The 21,322-nt window shown below is 38.8% G+C and overlaps 1 protein-coding gene across 2 annotated transcripts in view; it reads right to left on the bottom strand.

Annotated features, from left to right (window-relative positions):
• RGS7BP (regulator of G protein signaling 7 binding protein) overlaps positions 1-21,322 on the bottom strand; it is a 103,783-nt gene that overhangs the window by 12,940 nt on the left and 69,521 nt on the right. For both annotated transcript variants that reach the window (XM_047872708.1, XM_047872715.1), the window contains exon 4: positions 10,073-10,220. In XM_047872708.1, coding sequence (XP_047728664.1) covers positions 10,073-10,220 — 148 coding nt within the window. The remainder of the gene's footprint in view (positions 1-10,072; positions 10,221-21,322) is intronic.

The raw sequence follows: 21,322 nt of genomic DNA, 5'->3' as shown, positions 1-21,322 counted from the left end.
GATTTACAGGGCTCAACATTTATTAAATTGGCTTGGAATGTTGGGAGACTGACAAATTGTAAAACCTTGAAGCGCTCTTCACAATGGTTTGGGATGGGGGTGTGGGCGGTGGGGGTGGAGACAGACAGAGAGAGAGAGAGAGAGAGAGAGAGGGAGAGGCAGGCAGGGAGAGAGAAGCACCTGGGAAAGCTGGACCTTCCTCTTGCCCGTAGGTAAGTCACTCCCTACCTCCAACACCTCCCCTCCCTCGTCTTAGAGTGCATATGATCCTAAAACCGCCAAACGTGGATCAGTAAGACTGCTCAGGGGGCTTCTAGTCTGGGGTAAGGGTAAGGTGGACGTTTCAAGTCCTTGGGACCATAGTTCCCCACACGTTCAGGTGGTCATCCACTGGACGTAGTGTTCTTGAAAGCACAGGACGTAGTGGTAGATTTCATTTACCAGTGCAAAAATCAGATTCATCTTTTAGTTCATTCCACAATAGGCAAGCAATAGCTGGTACTAAGGATTTAAGGAAGTTTATTTGAGAGCATAATCCTCAAGTTGAGGAAATTCTATCTACTAACTTATTTTTCTTTTGCTCTATGAAGAAAAAGAACCACTATTTAATCTTCGGTATGAAATCCCTCAGTTCTTTTCTTTTTCTTTTTTTTTTTTTTAATTTTTTTTAACGTTTTATTTTTTATTTTTATTTTTTTTAATTTTTTTTTCAACGTTTATTTATTTTTGGGACAGAGAGAGACAGAGCATGAACGGGGGAGGGGCAGAGAGAGAGGGAGACACAGAATCGGAGACAGGCTCCAGGCTCCGAGCCATCAGCCCAGAGGCCGACGCGGGGCTCGAACTCACGGACCGCGAGATCGTGACCTGGCTGAAGTCGGACGCTTATCCGACTGCGCCACCCAGGCGCCCCTTAACGTTTTATTTATTTTTGAGACAAAGAGAGACTGAGCATGAACAGGGGAGGGTCAGCGAGAGGGAGACACAGAATCCGAAACAGGCTCCAGGCTCCGAGCTGTCAGCACAGAGCCCGACGAGGGGCTCGAACTCAAGGACCGAGAGATCGTGGCCTGAGCCGAAGTCGGCCGCCCAACCGACTGAGCCACCCAGGCGCCCCTTCTTTTTTCTTTTAAGTAGGCCACACCCAAAGTGGAGCTTGAACTCACAATTGTGAGATTAAGAGTTACATGCTCTACTGACTGAGCCAACCAGGCACCCCTGCCTCTCAGTTCTTTTCTTGAAGCACAACTATTCTCTTGAGTATGGTTGGAGGACCACTAGTCCTAGGGGAGGCTGGAGACCCCATAGTGTCTCTCCGTAAATATTGACTAATATGTAAAAAAGAACTCTTTCTCAGGAATAGCTGATTGGAAAAGGAGAGGAAAGCAGACTTGTGGATCAGGTATAGAAATAACACCTTTAAAAGCATTTAGCATTCTTTCCCATAGGTATGAGGAGATGTTTCTGGGGCAGTGATGCTAATAAGCTGCAAAGGATATTTCTAGAGAGAAAAGGTGAAAGTGGGGGAGGGGAAGAAAGGAAGGCAGGGCCCTACATCCAGAAGTGCAAGGAGCACATTCTGATTTTCTGTAAAATTCTCAAGGGCAGGTAGGGTGGGAATGGGCTAGGAATGCAGTATGTGAGACTCAGGCAGAGTCTCCTGGAAAGCACCAATTCTCAGTCCTGGTGCTGCACTGGAGAATCACTTTATGCCGAGACTGCACCCCCCATGGGAACGGTTTATGGGGACGGGGCTCAGGAATCAATGTTTTTGTTTTTGTTTGTTTGTTTGTTGTTAATGTTTTATTTATTTTTGAGAGAGGGAGAGAGTGGGAGTGAGGGAGGGACAGAGAGAGGGGGGACAGAGGATCTAAAGCAGGCTCTGTGCAGACAGCAGCAAGCCTGATGGCACAGCTTGAATTCACAAACTGTGAGATCATGACCTGAGCAGAAGGCTGCCACTCAACCACCGACTGAGCCATCCAGGGGCCCTAGGAATCAGTGTTTTTAAAAAGCCCCCCCTGGGGCATCGGGATGGCTCAGTCAGTTAAGCAGCCAGCTTTGGCTCAGATCATGATCCCAGTCCGTGGGTTTGAGACCCACATTGGGCTCTGTGCGACAGCTGAGCCTGAAACCTGCTTCAGGTTCTGTGTCTCCTTCTCTCTCTGCCCCTCCCCCATTCACACTCTGTCCCTCTGTCTTTCTCTCTCTCAAAAATAAATAAACATTAGAAAAAATTTAAAAAAAAAGCCCTCCTGGTGATTTTAATATCCCACCCAGGGTGAGATCCACTGATCTCCTAGGGCAGCCGGGGGGGAAACCTAGGAAAAGCTGCTCTACCAGGCCAGGTCTCTTGTGCCCACTTGTGTCTGTCATTCCCACCTCTTTTGACCTGAATCTGACTTAAAGACTGAACTTCAAAACCGTGGGCTATACTCTCCTTTTTTTTTTTTTATTTGAGGTAAAATTGACATATAGCATTATTTAAGTTTCAGGTGTACAACATTACAATTTGCCATCTGTATGTACTGTAAGTAAAGTGATCACTAGGAGTCTAGTTATGATCCGTCACACTATAATTGACCCCCTTCAACCATTTCGCCTACTTCCATCTCCCAACCTTCCCCTTGGTAACCACCACCAATCTGTTCTCTTGCATGGATGAGTTTATTTTTCTTTTCTTTTGTTTTTTTTTAGATTCCACAAATGAGTGGAATTATATGGTACTTGTCTTTCTTTATGTGACTTACTTTACTTAGCATAATACCTTCAAGGTGAATTCTTGTTGTTGCAAATAGCAAGCTGAATAGTTTTCCATTTTAAAACACACACACACACACACACACACACACACACACACACCCCAGATCTTCTTTATCCATTCATCCACTGATGAAAATTTAGGTTGTTTCAATTTCTTGGCTATTATAAATACTGCAGCAATGAACATAGGAGTGCATATATCTTTTTGAATCAGTGTTTTCACATTCTTTGGATAAATACCTAGAAGTGGAATGGCTGGATCATATGTTAGTCCTATTCTTATTTTTTTGAGAAACCTCTACTGTTTTCTATAGTGGCTGCACCAATTTACATTCCCATCAACTGTGTGTGAGAGATCCCTTTTTTTCCACATCCTTGCTAACACTTGTTATTTCTTGTCTTTTGGGTGCTAGCTCTTCTAAGTGGTAGGAGGTGATATCTCATTTTAGCTTTGATTTGTATTTCTGATGATTAGTGATGTCGAACATATTTCTATGTGTCTGTTGGCCAACTCTATGTATTCTGTGAAAAAATGTCTATTCAGATCTGACCATTTTTAATTGGACTGTTTCTTTTTTGTTGTTGTATAAGTTCTTTACGTATTTTGGATCTTAATCTTTGTTGGATATATGCTTTGCAAAATCTTTCTCCCATTCAGTAGATCACCTTTTTGTTTTAATGATGGTTTCTTTCACTATGCAAAATATTTTCAGTTTGATGTAATCCCATTTGTTTATTTTTGCTTTTGTTTCTCTTGCCTTTGGAATCCTATACACAAAAAAATATTACTAAGACTCATGTTCAGGTGTTTTCTTTAGGAATTTTCTTTATGTTTTTCTTTAGGAATTTTATGGTTTCAGATCTTACATTCAGGTTTTTACTCCATTTTTGGGTTAATTTTTGTGCATTGTATAAGAGAGTGGTCATGTGGCTGTCTATTTTTTCCAGGAACATTTGTTGAAGAGAATGTCCTTTGTCCATTGTATGATCTTGGCTTCCTTGTCATAAATTAATTGTTCATCTATGTGGGGGTTTAATTCTGGGCTCTCCATTCTGTTCTATTGATGTGTGTGTGTGTTTATGCTAATATAAGATGGTTTTGATTACTGTAGTTTTGTTGTATAGCTTGAAATCAGGGAGCGTAATACCTTCACCTTTGTTCTTTATCAATAATAATTTGGCTATTCAACATCTTTTGTGGTGTTACACAATTTTTAGAATTATTTGTTCTAGTTCTGTGAAAAATTTCACTGGAATTTTGATAAGGATTGCACTGAATCTGTAGATTGCTTTGGATAGTTGTGGACATTCTAACACTATTAATTCTTCCAATCCATAGGCATGGGATACTTTTTTCCATTTATTTGTTGTCTCCATTTTCTCTTATCAGTGTCTTATATTTTTCAGTGTGTAGGTCTTTCACAGGTTTTTGATGCAATTTACGTGGAATTATTTTTTTAATTTCTCTTTCTGATAGTTTGTGATTAGTGTATACAGCTATCACAGATTTCTGTGTGTTGATTTTGTATCCTGCTACTTTACTGAATTAATTTATTATTATTTTTTGAATTAATTTGTTAATTCTAACAGTGTTTTGTTGGAGTTTTTTTTGGTTTTCTATATATAGTATCATGTCATCTGCACATAGTGACAGTTTTGCTTCTTCATTTAGGATTTGGACACTTTTTATTTCTTTTTCTTGCCTAATTATTGTTTTTAGGATGTTCATTACTATGTTGAATAAAAGTGATTGGCCATTCTTGTCTTATTCCTGATTTTAGAGGAAAAGTGGTCAACTGTTCACCACTGACTGTGATGTCAGCCATAGGTTTATCATATATGGCCTTTATTATATTGCAATATGTTCCCTCTATACCCACTTTGTTGAGTTTTCATAAAATGGTGTTGAATTGTGTCAAATGCTTTTTCTGCAGCTATTGAGATGATCATACAATTTTTATACTTCATTTGTTGATCTGGTGTATCACACTGACTGATTTGCAGATGTTGAACCATCCTTGTATCCCTGGAATAAATTCCACTTGATCATAGTGTATGGATACAATAATGTACTAATGTCTTTGTTTTGCTAATAATTTGTTGAGAATTTCTGCATCAATGTTCATCAATGACATTAGCGTCTAATTTTCTTTTTTTGTGATGCTTTGTCTGATTTTGGTATCAGGGTTATGCTAGCCTTACAAAATGACTTTGGAAGTGTTTCCACCTCTTAAATTTTTTGGAAGAGTTTGAGAAAGATATGTATTAAATCTTTGAATGTTTCATAGCATTCAGCTTGAAGCTGCTTGGTCCTGGACTTTTGTCATGTGGGAGATTTTTGATTACTGATTCAATCTCCTTACTAGTAATTGGTCTCTTTAGATTTTCTATTTCCTCATGATTCAGTCATGGAAGAGTGTATGTTTCTAGGAATTTATCCATTTCTTCTAGATTGTCCAGTTTGCTAGCATATACTTGTTTGGAGTAGTTTTCATGGTCCTTTGCATTTCTGTGATGTCAGCTGTAACTTCTCTTTGATTTCAGATCTAATTATTTATGGGAGACTTCTCTCTTTTTTCATGATTAGTCTAGCTGAAGGTTTTTCAGTTTTGTTTATCTTTTCAAAGAACCAGCTTTTAGTTTCATTGATCTTCTATTGTCCCCCACCCCACCCTCCACCTTAGGTCTCTATTTCATTTCTTTTCACTCTGCATTTATTATTTCCTTCTTTCTACTGAATTTGGGCTTTGCTTTTTTTCTGCCTTTGTAGGTTGTAAAGTTAGGTTGATTATTTGCCAGTTTTCTTGCCTATGGAGTTAAGTCTGCTATAGTCTTCCCTCTTAGACTACTTTTGCTACATCCTACAGATTTTGGTATGTCATAATTCTGTTTTCATTGGTCTCTCTCTTTTTTTTTTAATTTCTTTATTGACATCTTTGATGGCCCATTGGTTGTTTAGTAGCATGTTGTTTCATCTCCACATTTTTGTGGTTTTTCTAGTTTTCTTTTTGTAATTGATTTCTAGTTTCATACCATTGTAGTCAGAGAAGATACTTGATATGATTTCAGTCTTCCTGAATTTACTGAGACTTGTTTTATGGCCTAACATATGATCTCTATTGGAGAATGTTCCATGTACACTTGAAAAGAATATGTATTCTGTTGCTTTTGGATGGAATGTCTGTATATATCTACTAAGTGCATCTGGTCTAATGGATCATTTAAGGCCATTGTTTTCTTATTAATTTTGGCTTTGCATGATCTCTACATTGGTGTAATTTGGATGTTAAAGTCCTCTACTATTAGTGTATTGCTGTCAATTTCTTCCTTTAGGTCTGTTAATAATTGGTTTTATATATCTTGGTGTTTCTATGTTGGATACATATATATTTAAAAGTGTTATGTCTTTTTGTTGGATTGATCCCTTTAGACTATGTAATGCCCTTATTTGTCTATTATTACAGTCTTTGTTTTAAGTAAACTATACCCTCAGTGTGGGGCTTGAACTCATGACTGCAACATCGAGAATCACATGCTCTATCAACTGAGCCAGCCAGGCATCCCCCTATTATCATAGTCTTTGTTTTAAAGTCTACTTTGTCTGCTATGAATATACCTACACCAGCCTTATTTTCATTTCCATTTGCATGAAATATCTTTCTCCATCCCTTCACTTTCAGTCTGTGTGTGTCCTTACTTCTGAAGTGAGTCTTTGGTAGATGGCATATAGATGGGTCTTATTTTATCCCTTCAGTCACTCTATATTTTGATTGGAGAGTTTAGTCCATTTACATTTAAAGTAACCACTGATAAGTACTTATTACCATTTTGTTAATTGTTTTCTGGCTGTTTTTGTAGTTCCTCTCTGTTCCTTTCTTCTTTCTCTCTTCCCTTGTGGTTTTATGGCTCTTTTTGTGTTTTGTTTAGATTCTTTTCTCATTTTCTATTGTGTACTTATGGTAAGTTTTTGCTCTATGGCTTACCATAAAGCTCACATACAAGTTCCTATGTTTATAATGGTCTGTTTTGAGTTAATAGCAGCATGACAAAACTTTACATTTTTTTCTCTCCCCTTCATTTTATATTTTTGATGTCACATTTTTACATCTTTTTATTTTATGCATCATTTTAATTTTTGTAGTTTTAGTTAACTGTACTATTTTTGTCTTTTCACCTTCATAGTTGGTTTGTCAGTGGTTGATTTACTACTTTTACTACATATTTAACTTTTCCAGTAGGATTTTATATTTATTCCCTTGTTATTATTTGTATCATTTCTTTTCAGTTTAGAGAAGTCACTTTAACATTTATTGTGATACTGGGCTAGTGGGGATGAGCTCCTTTATAGCTTTTGCTTATCTGGAAAACTATTCATCGCTCTTTTAATTTTGAATAACTTGCCGAGAATTCTTGGTGATTTTTTTTCCTTTCAGCACTTGAATATGTTATGCCACTCTTCTGACTTGCAAGGTTTCTGTTGAAAATCTGCTAGCATACTCTCTTGCTGCTTTTAAGATTTTCTCTTATCTTTAACTTTTACCATTTTTAGTTATAATGTGTCTTGTGGATCTCTTTGAGTTCATTTTATTTGGGACTCTCTGTGCTTCTTAAACCTGAATTGTTTCCTCAGATTAAAAAAGTTTCAACTCTTACTTCTTCAAATAAGTTTTATGGCCTTTTTTCTCTCTCTTCTCTTTCTCAAGCCTCTATAATGTGAACATTATTCCACTTAATGTCTCAGAGTTATCTTAAGTTATCTTCATTTTTTAAAAATTCTTTTTTCTTTTTGTTGTTTTGCCCAGGTGACTTCTATTCCTTTGTCTTCTGGCTTGTTGATCTGGTTTTTGGCTTCATCTAGCCTGCTGTTGAACTCCTCTTGTGTACTTTTCAGTTCAGTTATTGTATTCTTCAGCTCTGTAACTACTGTATGAAACTTTCTTATATTTTCTGTCTCTTTGTTGAGGATCTCCATGCTCATCCATTCTTCTCCAGCTCAGTGGGCATCTTTACTGACCATTGCTGTAAACACTTTATCAAGTAGCTTGCTTATCTGTTTCATTAATATTTTTTTCTGATGTTTTGTTTTGTTTTTTTGTTTATTTGTTTGAAACATAATGTTTTGTTGAAACATTTTGTCTTACTCTCTGTGTTGGTTTGTATGTATTAGTCAAATCAACTACACCTTCCAGTCTTGAAGAATGTCCTTGGACAGGAGATGTCATGTGGAGCCCCTCTGACCACCAGAGCTAGGCGCCCAAGCATTGTCCCCTCTATGGGCTGCACACAGCCATCTGCTGTGGCAGGTTTGTATTTGTGGTATCAGGTGGGTGGAATTGGCACTTGGCCTGGCTATGATGTGTGATTTTGCTCTGATTGTGGGTATGCTCACCAGGTCTAACAGGTTAGAGGGATAGTTCCACAATGGTGCCTACCAATACTGAACTTAGCAAGGTAGGAAGAGTTCACATATATGGTGGCCACCAATGTCTTTGTCTCTGAATAAAGTCTGAACATTTTCCTGCCTCTCTGGCAGGTACTTTAAGTTGAGTAAGTTGTTTTCCTTTACATATGATCTAGGCACTTTTCAAATTGGTGTTTTTGTGCTGGGTCCCAGAGCGAGTAAATCTGAGTCCTTAAGAGTGGGTTCTCCATTTCTTTCAGTTTTACAGTTATCTTAGATGTAATCCTCATTGGTTTTCAAAGTCTGACATTTAGGGGGCTCATACCTCTCATGTAGGATCTAAGGGCTGGGGTGCCTGGTGTGGAGGACAAACCCCTCACTTCTTAGGGAAAAGTACTGTACTTTTGAGATCCCTCCTGATGGTGGATCATGGCACTTAGGGTGGAGTCTTTTTGGCAAGGCATTGTCTTTGCCTCTCCTACCCTTCTCAATGCTGTCCTGTCCGTCCTTTGTTGTGGATGCTCTGTTCATCCAATTTGCTGTTCTTTTTCAAAGGAATTTATTCTATAAATCATTGTGTATTTGTCAGATCCACGAGAGGGAGTGAGTTTACATCTTCTTATGCCACCATCTTCAACCCAACTCCACCCTGTCTTATTTTTATTGCCAGCCATAGCCTGCTTTCTTAAAAGCTCAGAAGGCTTAGATATAGCTGCTGTGCTTGGTTTCTGAAAAGGCAAATGTCTTTGCTGATGGATTATGCCCTGATCATGGCCCTCTGGCAGATATTTCTTCCTGAAAATAGAGCAAAGCATTTTCTATTTCATAAATTAAGATAAATCATTCCCTCACCATTTGTCTATAGCTCTATCAGACCGTGCCAAACAGCTTTATTGTTTGAATTGTTAGATTTCCAAGCTTATACAAAATCCAAGTTTTATTAATAGCATATAATTACCACATGCTTCAATTTTCTATAAACACAGAAATTCAGTAATTAGCTTTAGAATTATATTACAATCTGAAAGTAGAACCACAATGGCTATAAATGCCATTGTGTGTTACATTTCTAAAAATAAAAAAAATAAAATGTTCATTATCTTGTCAATGATTCAACTCTACACAAAGCACTCAGTGGAACTGCCCAGTATTCATTCAACTGCTTTGTGCCAGCTCTAGGGACATTAGTAGCAAAGGACATGATATCACTGTGAAGGCCAATAAATAAGGGTCTTGTCCTCCTGCCTCACAGAATGGTATTTTAGCATGTATATGAGCCGTGGCACTTATTATTATATTATTATTGCTTCCTTTCCCTAAGTGAAACTGAATTACTCTAGAATCTCTTCTTCCCAAGAAGGAAACTCCCTATCTAGCAGTGATCTGGTGCTTGTTAAGGTAAGTGCATTAACTTGCTTTGGCCACTAAGGGGCCCTCAGCTGCATTCTGGGAAAGCAAGAGAAGGGAGCACTACAAAAAGCTGTCTGTCAATTGGGCAGAACGCTTAGCCGTGGACTGGAACCTAAGAAGGCCATTCCATACACCTGAAATCTAAGAAACTACTGGAGGCATATTTGCATGATTTTGGATTCGTCTCCCTTTAAGCAAATGGAAATTTTAGTACCCAGCCCTGTGGGTGAACTGTGATGGTATATGGATCCAACTTTCTCCCTTCCCATGGGAGCACACTGTTTTCATTTCCATGGAGACACAATGTGTTGGAGTGGGATACAAAGAGCCCTGGGAGCCTATGACTACTGGAAATTCTACCATTCTACTGCAGGGTTTGGACTCCTTACCTTCTGCTAGCTCAGTTTTCTGAAATAAGAATATGAAAGAGAAAATCTCAACTTCTGTAGCCCCTAAGAATATGAACTGGAGGAATACTGGCAGTAACTTCCCACTCACCTTTCAGTGTTCTCAATGTCTGTGGAAACCTGCCAGGAATGTTGCTGAATATCTACAGGGGATGATGAGGAGTCCTCTAGAGCAGGTGTTTCAGTACTCTCCTCAATTTTGCAGTCCAAACTCTTGGTTCCCCCACCAGGCTCCTTTCCTAAAGAGGGGAGAGGGGATGTTGGTAAAGAAAAGGATAAGAAATCAGAAATGCAAGTTCTATAGCCATGATATCATTGCAAAGATTGTCTATGTTTTGAGTCATGGGCTCCATTAACCTTAATAACTTCTGAATATGCAATACTATACTAATTCATTTATTTCTGAATAATACTGAATATAGGTATCTATCTCTGTTTCTAGCTATATAAATATATATACTTGTGTGTGTGTGTGTGTGTGTGTGTGTGTGCACATAGCATGTTTCACAACATTCTGGGAAACCCTGAAAATCAAGGTAAAAGTAAGGGCTCCATCTTTGATGGAGTACTGGTGCTTTATAATCCATTCTTAATGAGATAGATCAGGTCATCTTGAGAGGGGGGTTTCAGCCTGTGAAATCATGCTGCTTTTTGGTTCTTTGATTCAGGAGCTACTATAAGGGCCAGGAGTAGGTGACACCCACCAGGCTGAATGAGAGCTTCTGCCCTTCTCTCTGACTCTGACACTGGCTCTCTTGGATTCATCTCCCTTAAATAAATGTAAATTTGGGGACCCAGCATGTAGAAAATAGTTGTATCTTAGTATATGGGAAATAACTGAGATTGTGGACTTGTCTTCCATTTCCTTGGCTTTCTAGCCTCCTTCACTTTATCCTTCTCTGAGGAAATAGTTCAGCCTCAAGATCCAGCCTTGCTCTGCTGAGACCACAAAGGGCCATAAACTAAAGTTCCATGTACATACTGGGTAGCCATCCACAGCAATGCACTGCCACTCTGCTAAGACTTGTATTTTACCATGACTGATCTCAAGTGAATAAATCAATACTTTCTAGAAACAAATCTTCAAATTGGTTCAGCAATAAATTCATATGAAAATAAATGGGAATTATAGTCTATTGCCCAGATATCATCTGTTAATGTCTTTTATTCTGCTCTGAACATTTGCCATCTGCAAGGGTGTATGTATCCTGGTGTCATGGAAATGGCTTACGAAGCCCGAGAACTGAGTTTTATGAGTTCATTCATTCACTCATTTATTCATTTATAAATATTTCTTGAGTATCAGCTAAGTATCAGGTACTGGGCTTGATGCTAGATTCTTTTTTACTCTTTTATCCAGTTTTATTTGTATTACGTAGATACAGCTCTAGACTAGTTGGTAAGAATTTATTATATCCCATATTGTTGAATATTCATGAGAGAGCAGCCACACCAGGCTACCTCTTAGCTCAGTTTCCCTAGTCCTGATGTGTGTTTTGCATGGTTAAAAAAAATAAATAAATAAAGCAAACACACTTGTGAATAGGATGGTAAAATCTAATGGGAAGATTTTCCCTTGGATTCCTGACTGAAGGAGACTAGCCAAAATCTCATCCTTGTAATTTCTAACCTATATGGCAGCAACACAAGGAAAAAGAAACAAACAATTAAGTGGTAATTAACTATACATCATTCATCAACCTAGAGTGGAAATGGACCTCTGAATATTCAGCCAAAGCAAACACACAGTTTACTGATGAGAACTTCTGATGCTTTTGTGTATACTTTATGCACATTGATCCTGGGTGATGGAATTGCTTTTCCAATTTTATGGTATGTTGGGGGGGAGGTGAAATTTAATCAAGCACGTAATTTAGCATCTTACGATTTCACAGTTGGAGGGCACTGACCTCTTAAAAGTATTTGCATTGTGCTTCCTGGGAAAGTGCAACAACTATAGCCCATCTGCTACCCGCCGCTCAGCAGGGTCAGCCTTAGGATACAGTTCTGCAGTGATAGCTAAGCTCTGAGAGAGAAGCAAAAAGAACCAAACCCTAGCTTTTTGCTTTTCAAAACTCTGATGGATTGGGCCACATATGGCTCCTGGGGTACTCCTGTGGAGTTGAAATGATTTGGGGAAAGCAGTATGCTTTTTGGGCAGTGAAGAGTAGAGAAAGAAGATGCATAAGCAGACTTAATTCTCTGCCTATGGGTTTTGCTTGGCTTGGGGCCATGGTAGCCCCTCTCCTGTGGTCAGGATTGTACAGCTCAAAGCTTTCATTCAAATGAGAACAGGGAGGACACGAGGTAGCATGATGCTCTTTCTTGGAGTCCTCTCTCTCTCTTTAAAAACATTTTTAATGTGGAAAAAAAAAACATTTTTAATGTGTATTTACTTTTGAGAGAGAGAGAAAGGGAGAGAGGCACAGAATCTGAAGCAGGCTCCAGGCTCTGAGTTATCAGTACAGAGCCTGACATGGGGCTTGATCTCACGAACCGTGAGATCATGACCTGAAGTTGGATGCTTAACTGACTGAGCCACCCAGGTGCCCCTGGAGTCCTCTCTTTACCTCCCTCATGTATATACTTTTTACAGGCAAAGGCGTAAAGAGAACCCAATCTACAATCAGTTTTATACTTAACTGCCTGTAATAATTCTACTACTTATATAAGACACACATCATTCTTTGACCTTTTCAAAGTAAAATAACTGTTCATATAACTGAAACACACCTGTGAGCTTGTCATCTCACCAGGTCATCTCCTCCTTTTCCTCATTTTCAGTGACTAGTTCTAACTCTGCTAATGCAGATGAACAAAAATAAAAGCCTTGAACATTGGGCTTGCAGTTGAGTGCTTTCTATCAGCTCATAAAATCTCTGCAGAATTTTGATCATCTTGTATCTTCTCTGGCTGAAACATCTTCAAAGACGGAAGGTATCAGTATGCATTTAAGGGGTTCTCAACTGCAGAATATTTATGGGGTCAAGTTTACTCTGCAAGTAGATATTAATTGCTTTCACTTACTGATAGCACTGACTTCATGTTGGGCATCCCTTTCCAGTACAGTATCTGCTTATTGCCTTTATAGTACTTATCTCTTTTAGAAATTATCTTGCATATGTATTTTTTTATGTTTATTTTTGAGAGGAGGGAGGAGCAGAGAGAGAGGGAGACACAGAATCTGAAGCAGGCTCCAGGCTCCGAGCTGTCAGCACAGAGCCTGACGTGGGGCTCAAACTCATGAGATGGGAGATCATGACCTGAGCCGAAGTCAGACGCTTAACCGACTGAGCCACCCAGGCACCCCTTATGTATTTGTTAACTAAATACATTTTTAATAGTACATAAATTTGAATATGTTTTTTCTTGTAACTGTTTCATATCTCTACTGCTGCGTACGGATGGCTCCTGCTTTCTTTGTATACCACATTTCTTGGGTCCCACATCTTCAGCTTTCTTGGATGCAGTTTCCATTTTGTTGCAGCATATCCTTGACTAATTACTTCAGAGAATGTCTGTGGAAAATACATTTTCTTCTCTTTTCTCTTTCTTTGCACTCACACTTAAATTTTAATTGACTAGATATGGAAATCTGTCTTCACAGTAACTTTCTCTCAAAACTTGGATGCTACTGTTTCCTTATCTTACATCCATATCCAGAATGACTTGTGTGTAGCCTGTTTACAGCTCTCTGAAAACTTCTTAGGGTATTATCTTCACATTTTTTGATTTATGAAATGGGTCCTAAATATGTGTAGGAATAGCTTCTTTTTATGTTAATCTTTTTTTGGCATTTGATTGGCATTTGTAATTTATTACCTCCTATTTTTTTATTTTGAAAATTTGCAAACCTATGGCAAACCTGTAAAAATATAACGGACACCCAAATATTCCAGTTTCACAAACTGTTAACATTTAGTTATATTTTATTTCTCTCCATCTCTGTATGTGTATGTATATGTGTATAGATTTCATATATACATACTGTATTGATTGCATATAATTTTTATATTTTAAGTCACATATACATATAAATATAACTTTTTACGACCCATTTAAGAGTAAGTTGCAGACATTAATGGCACTTTAACTACTTCAGCATATATCTCCTAAAGAACAGGATCTTTTCCCTACATAACCTCAAAACAATGATTGGGCCAAAAAATTATTTAGCTTGGATTAAATATGATTCAATACAATTTGATACAATACTAATATTTAATATGCAGTCTGTATTCACGTTTCCCCAATTGTTCCAATAATGTTTTTCTAACCATTTTTTAAGTTCCATAAACTTAAAAGGAAGTTTCCATAAAAGGATTGTGCACTGCATTTAGTTGTCATTTTTCTTTTAGAACTGCACCCTTGTCTTTTTTTGACTTTCATGTCATTAGCATTTTTCTTAAGTTTTTTAATTTTATTATTTTTATTTTGAGAGAGAGAGCAAATGGGATGGGCACAGAGGGAGAGAGAGAGAATCCCAAAGCAGACTCCATGCTGTCAGCATGGAGCCCAATGTGAGGCTTGAACTCATGAACTGAGAATTCATGATCTGAGCTGAAATCAAGAGTCAGACACTCCACCTACAGAGCCACCCAGGTGCCCCCATGTTATTAATGTTTTTGAATGAAGAGGTCAGGCTAGCTGTTTTATAGAAAGTCTTTCCGTTTGGATTTTCTTATTGTTTCTGCATGTGTGGATTCAGAGTAAACATTTTTTGGCATGGGTATTATAGAAGTGCTATTGTGACTGGCTTAGTGCAGTGCATTAGAAAGCATATGAGTCAGTTTGTCCCATTATTGTTAGTTAAGTATTATTAGTGGCTTGGTTTCTGTCCAAAGCTTTCATTCCAATGGAAAAAGGGGATCTACCATTATAGATGTACCCTTTTCCCTTAATAGTTGCTAAGTACTCTATGGAGTGATTCATTGAGATGTTACAGCATTTTCAATTTAACTATTTCTTTTAGGTTTGGGAAAAGTTTTTCTCTTTTTCTTGATTATCTCCTTCTCTCTATTCTCTCCATTCTTTCAGAATTCCTATTTCTTATTGGAGTCTCTGGATCCATCCTATATGTTTCTTAACTATCCTCCATATTCCATGTTTATTTTGGGGGCTGAATTCTGGGAGAATACCTTGACTTGATCTTATAGTTCACTATTTCAGGGTCTCAGTATATTCATTATAACAATTGTTAAGAACTGTGAAGGGTCTGAGATTTTATTATACCTGTTGGTGAGCCTGCCACAGTTTGATGGATACTGGAAGAAGCCTGGAGACTTCTGGGTCAGAGACAAAAACAGTTTATTACTCACAGAACAGTAGTGGCCATACTAATAAGCATTTGTGTTGTTTTCTTGAATCCTAATTCCCACAGGGAGACACAAAAAGCGTCAGATCACTACCTGTCCAACAAGGGGCTGTGTGACAAAAGAGGAACCCTGAGCTTAGGAAATGTGCCTTTTATAAGCATGTCTGCCCTTTGCCCAAGAGGGAGACATTTTCATTATACTGAATAGTCAGGATGCCTTGCTCTGGAAAGCGATGCTATCTCTATTTTCCAAGGCATCTGCTAAGTAAATACCCTTGAAAAGATAGTATAAAACAAAAGGGTAGTCAGTGCCTCCGTTGGCAAGATGTACAGAAATGCAAGAAGCTGGAGAGTTGCCTCCCAACACTAAGTAACCCAGCTATTTAGTTTTTATTTGGTTGATAACATTTTTATCTCCAACAAATTTGGCTGCTTCCTTTTTGTTACTGACAGTTATTGTTTTATGGGTATGATAGACTCAAATGTCTCTGAGAATATCAACTACATATATCTTAAATTCTTTGTCTGTTTCCACTTTACAATTTGTTCTTCAAGTATTAGCTGTTTGTTTATTGCAGTTGGCATCCCCTTTTTTGGGTGTTGGGTTTTTTTTTCATTAGAGAGAGGGAGCAAGCGAGTGAGGGCGGAGAGAGAGAGGGAGGAAGAGAGAATCCCATGAGGGGCAGAGAGAGAGAGAGAGAGAGAGAGAGAGAGGGAGAGAGAAGTGGGGCTCATCCAAAGTCGATTTTTTTTTTTAATTTGTCATTCCTGGATATCTATCCAGATTTATCTTTGAGGATCTCTGTTTGCCTATCGTTCTGATTACAGTGCCCTCCTTCTGATTATTTTGGTGTAGGGACAGGATGTGGGGCTGCAAAATGGGCACTTAAAGCTTATCTTCTGGGTGCTTCTCGTCTCCAGTAACAAGTTACCTGGGCACTTGCCTGTTTTTTGGGCCTCCTGTCTACTCAGAGTTTCCTGTTTAAAACTCCTACTCCAACTATAGATGCTGGAGAGGATGTGGAGAAATGGGATCCACCCTCTTGTGCTGTTGGTGGGAATGCAAACTGGTATAGCCACTCTGGAAAACAGTGTGGAGGTTCCTCAAAAAATTAAAAACAGACCTACCCTATGACCCAGCAGTAGCACTGCTAGGAATTTACCCAAGGGATACAGGAGTACTGATGCAGAGGGGCACTTGTACCCCAATGTTTATAGTAGCACTCTCAACAACAGCCCAATTATGGAAAGAGCCTAAATGTCCATCAACTGATGAATGGATAAAGAAATTGTGGTTTATATACACAATGGAGTGCTACGTGGCAATGAGAAAGAATGAACTATGGCCCTTTGTAGCAACATGGATGGAACTGGAGAGTGTGATGCTAAGTGAAATAAGCCATACAGAGAAAGACAGATACCATATGATTTCACTCTTATGTGGATCCTGAGAAACTTAACAGAAACCCATGGGGGAGGGGAAGGAAAAAAAAAAAGAGGTTAGAATGGGAGAGAGCCAAAGCATTAGAGACTCTAAAAAACTGAGAACAAACTGAGAGTTGATGGGGGTGGGAGGGGGGGGGGAGGTGATGGGCATTGAAGAGGGCATCTTTTGGGATGAGCATTGGGTGTTGTATGGAAACCAATTTGACAATAAATTTCATATATTAAAAAATAAAAATAAAAATAAAACTCCTACTCCAGTGAGATATACTGAACAATTTAGCCTGTGAAAAAACACTGGAGTAATGTGTTCACTTTCTTTTTCTTCTACAGCTGTCTTTATGGAGGCTCAGAGTTATTTCACACTCTGCTCTGCTTTGCTGCCCAGTCCGGACAATCACACCAGATGTCCTCCTGGGGCGAGCAGTGATGGTCTCATTGCTCAGTGTGGGGCAGCCCAGTTTTTTCTGAATGCCATTTCAAACATTAATTTCCCTGACAATAGTCCCAGAAACCCTTCCTGTGATTTGCATTTGTTGATTCCAAGTTCAAAGTATTTCTGGAATTGATTTTATTTTTGCAGTAATTTTCTCCTGCTTGAATTTCTTTTGTTTCTTTTTGAGTATCTTATCAGCTGTGGTTTCCTCTGTTCATTTATATCTACCAATCCAATCTCAATAACTTTGGAGCTTTGAGAAATTCTTCCAAATTTCTGGTTTGTTGAAGACATCCTTCCTTGTTTTTCAGGGGCATAGAAGACTGTTCTTTGTTTGCCAACCTCTGTTTCCTTTTCCTCTTACAAGTGGGGATGGGGGGCGGGGGTGGCATGTGGGAGAGCTACGGCCAGTGGATTGTAAGTAGGAGTGATGTATTCCTCTTCCAAATTCACTCCGAAAAATCCTCCCATGTGATTCTCCTTGCTGTCTTTTCTCCTCCTGACCATTGGATGGACGTGGAGAGTGGAAGGAGCAAAACTGCTCACCCTCTCAGCTCTCACATTGGACTCCGTCATGGATAATGAATTCTAACTGTTTTAATCCATCAAGATTTGGTGTTGTTTCATGAAGCAGTACTCTACCCTGACAAATATAAGAACTAATATGAATTTATTTATTTTTTTCATGATATCTTTTTTCTGTTATTTCAATGGAGTTTCCGAAGGAGGGAAAATATATGTATGAGTTCAGTCTAACATGTCTGGACAAGATTTTCCACCAATTATACTCCCTCTCTTTTGACAATAAATGCAAAAGGAAAGCAGTACATTCATCCATTCACTAGTTATTCATGGAAATTTTGCTCTAGGCACTATGCTAAATTCTGGGGATACAACGGTGAACACACTCAAGGTGATCAAGTCTAGAGAGGACAACAGACAGGAAAACAGGCAACTACCTACCCCTCAATGTAAAAGGTGCTAAAATCCGTGCCATGGAAACGCTTGGGGATGTAGGCCCAGGGAAAGCTTCCTATAGGAAGTCCCATCTAAATTATGACCCAGAAAGTAGGCCAGATGAAAGGGATGGGCGTGGGATGGGGGAGGATGGGTAATAAGTTCCAAGCAAAAGGAGGAACTGCAAAGAACGTGCAAGTTCAAGTACCTACAGATACTATACCTACAGATAGTTCAAGATGCCTGGAGAGCGGCAGGGCAAGGTATGGGGGCAGGTGAGGTGAGGACTGTTAGTGAAAGATGAAGCTGGAAAATTATGTTCAGTTCATAGATGTTCTTAGGACCACATTAATGAGTCAGCAGAGTTCCGGTCTACACACCTGGAGTGGCTAGTTTGAATTCCTTATCCCTAGCTTCCCTGTTTGACCAGGTGTCCTTAGATTGGAGTACCAGTTCTCTAACATCAGGTGGGCTCTCAGGAAAGGGGTCAACCAGCTTACAAATGGTAACTTCAAGTCAACGTTTTACTGTACCCAGGAGAGTGAATATGCATTCAAAATCATTTCTGATTATGAAATGAAAAACTCTGTCCCCTGAAAAATCAATTTCAGGCCTCAGTGAACAAATATTTGCTCAGGGAGGGGATAGGCGTAGGGGAGAGAGTCCATAGAGTACCTTGAAATCACACTAAGCTGGCTTCATCACTGTTAAGAACTAGACATCAGAAAGTTGGCTACATTCCTCAGGGCCTTGCAAAGCTTTTTGCCTTCAGCTCCCTTGGGGTTCTCATGTATTTTTAGTTTGTTTATGGATAATATAATAGGCGTGTTTGAGGAAAAGTTAAGAGAAACCACCCATGAAGCACATACCAGTTTGGAAAGTTGGTTATTCTTATATTCGTGAGAAATGGTCAGTTGTTTAGGAGAAATAAAAACACATCTGATTCTGGGGCAGCCTCAAGAGTTCCAGAGAGTACCCTCCACCTCAGAAATCCTAGGCACGGGCCCTGGCAGATGGTGCTGGGGTCCTTCATTTCCAGTGCGAGCTTCTTTATCACACTCGACTTGACTTTCCTTCTCCTGATTTCTTATTTTTCCTACCCTCTTTCTTCTCTATCCATACTTTCCTCTACTGCTTTTCCCTTTCTCCCTCCCATTCCTTCTTGCTTTCCTGCCAGTGACATTGGGAAGCACTGCTATAGACAGTGTCTCTTTGGAGGCCCCTGGTGTCTAGCAATGTCCATTTCATCCATTTGCGTACATTTCCCTAGGAATCAAAACCAATCTTCTCTGAGCTAATATGACACCACTGCACTCTCATCTCCTTGATGATTGGGGCAAATTGCCTGTGTTCTTGGTACTCCCGACACGTTGTCTGCTCTGCACAGACAAGGCTTTCACAAAAGTTTTCATCCTGACTGGGAGCAAAACGAACACGGTTTGCATGAGATGCATGTATGGAACCTTATCTAGGTAGTTGTTCTCGCTCTCAAGTGTTTCCATAACCGGTAGGTGCTTTTTACCTCTCTGTACTATGAAAAAAAAAAACAAACAAACTGAGGAAATGTAGGCTGCTTGTGAAGTAATCCAACTTTACTCTCGAGTTTCTAAAAAGCATGTAGTTTGAGAAGAGGTAAGTTATTTTAATTCAGTTAGCTGTTTACCTATATTAGAAAGTAGTTTCAAAGGCTTTTCTATGCTGTGGTAAGAAGATATTCACAGTGCCATAAAACACATAGTGGAAAATAAAAATGATAACATAAACAGAGCTCTATTCTTATCCATACACTGGAAAATAAACATTTGCCAATTTGGGAGAGATACAGAACTATCCTCCTTTCCCCACAGTCCTCTGTGCTCCTTATGGTACTGTAGTCCTGTCACTGCCCCCACAGTTGCAGCCATCTTGGCAGCTGCACGTAGCTATGTGAGGAAGCAGAGGCCCAAGGGTCCCCCAGCAGCACTGGAGAAGAGCAGATAAAGAGATGCATTTGAAGAAGGTCCCTATTCAGTTTTTACTGCTTCATTTCTGGCCCCTAAAGTAGAGCAGAACAATATATAAGGTATATTTACTGTATAATTAATTAATTCCAATTTTCCCACAGGAGTATGATGGCTGAATTATCCTTCCTTTGGATCACACAAATGCTACATTTTATTTAATTTTAATTTAATTTTACTAAATATACTCATTTCTTTGTCAGAATTCTTCCCACCCAAAGTAAAATATTTTATAAATAGATCATTATGATAAATAGATCTATAATAAATAGATCTATAAATAGATCATTAAATGATCTATGGAGTTAAGTTTGCTTCCCATCTTAAAAGTAACTCTCCCACTTAATGTTATTTTGGTAGGAAATTAAGTACAAAATAGATTTTAGCCATTAAATACGGTATTTTGAAATATGTACACTAATCTTTAAAAAGTCCGATCTGTGCATAAAATTCAACCAATCATACTAGTACTTTTTATTTCTCCATTTGGTATGTTCTCTTGCCCTTCTCCAATGGAGCTTAGTGGGAAAGGGTCTGGTGTGCTGGAACAATCAGGAACTTTGCAGTGGGCTTAATGTGCTATGGGACCTTGGGCAAGTTATCTCTTTCAGCTTCGGGTTCTTCATCTGTCCAATGGAGGAAATAACAGTGAGGAAAAAACCAGATAGTATGTATAAAGCAGCTGCTAGTAGAAAGTACACAGTAAGTGGAAGCTATTGTTACTGTTATCATCCTAGTCCTCAACTGACTCAACTTTGGTACAAAGTGATGAATATGTTGTCCTACTCACTGTTTGGCATGTGAAGACAGGGAGAGAGAGAGAGAGTAATAGACGGTGCTAGATAACCCTTTTAATAGATTCCAGAGGTGGTTATAATTATATTCTGCAAACAGTGCAAATTCATTCTAGTCTTGGATTCTTTGCATCAGACATCAATGTTTATGAGGTTGTTTCCATCTTGTCATTCAAATCTTTGATTAAATGCTGTCTCCTCACAGAGCTTTGGCCTTCCCTTCTAGGGTAGCCACCCAGTTACTTTCTATTGTATCATCTATTCTATTTTAATTACTGACATTGCACTTATTAGTATCGGGGATTTTTAGAATATTTGAATTTTTTTTCTTTTTTCTTCTTTCCTCTCCTCTCCTCTTTTCTTTTCTTTTTTCTTTTTTTCCCTATTTTTCTGCTCT

The sequence above is a fragment of the Prionailurus viverrinus genome, chromosome A1, assembly GCF_022837055.1.
Source record: "Prionailurus viverrinus isolate Anna chromosome A1, UM_Priviv_1.0, whole genome shotgun sequence".
NCBI lineage: Eukaryota > Metazoa > Chordata > Mammalia > Carnivora > Felidae > Prionailurus > Prionailurus viverrinus.
This window is presented reverse-complemented; position numbering and strand designations above follow the sequence as displayed.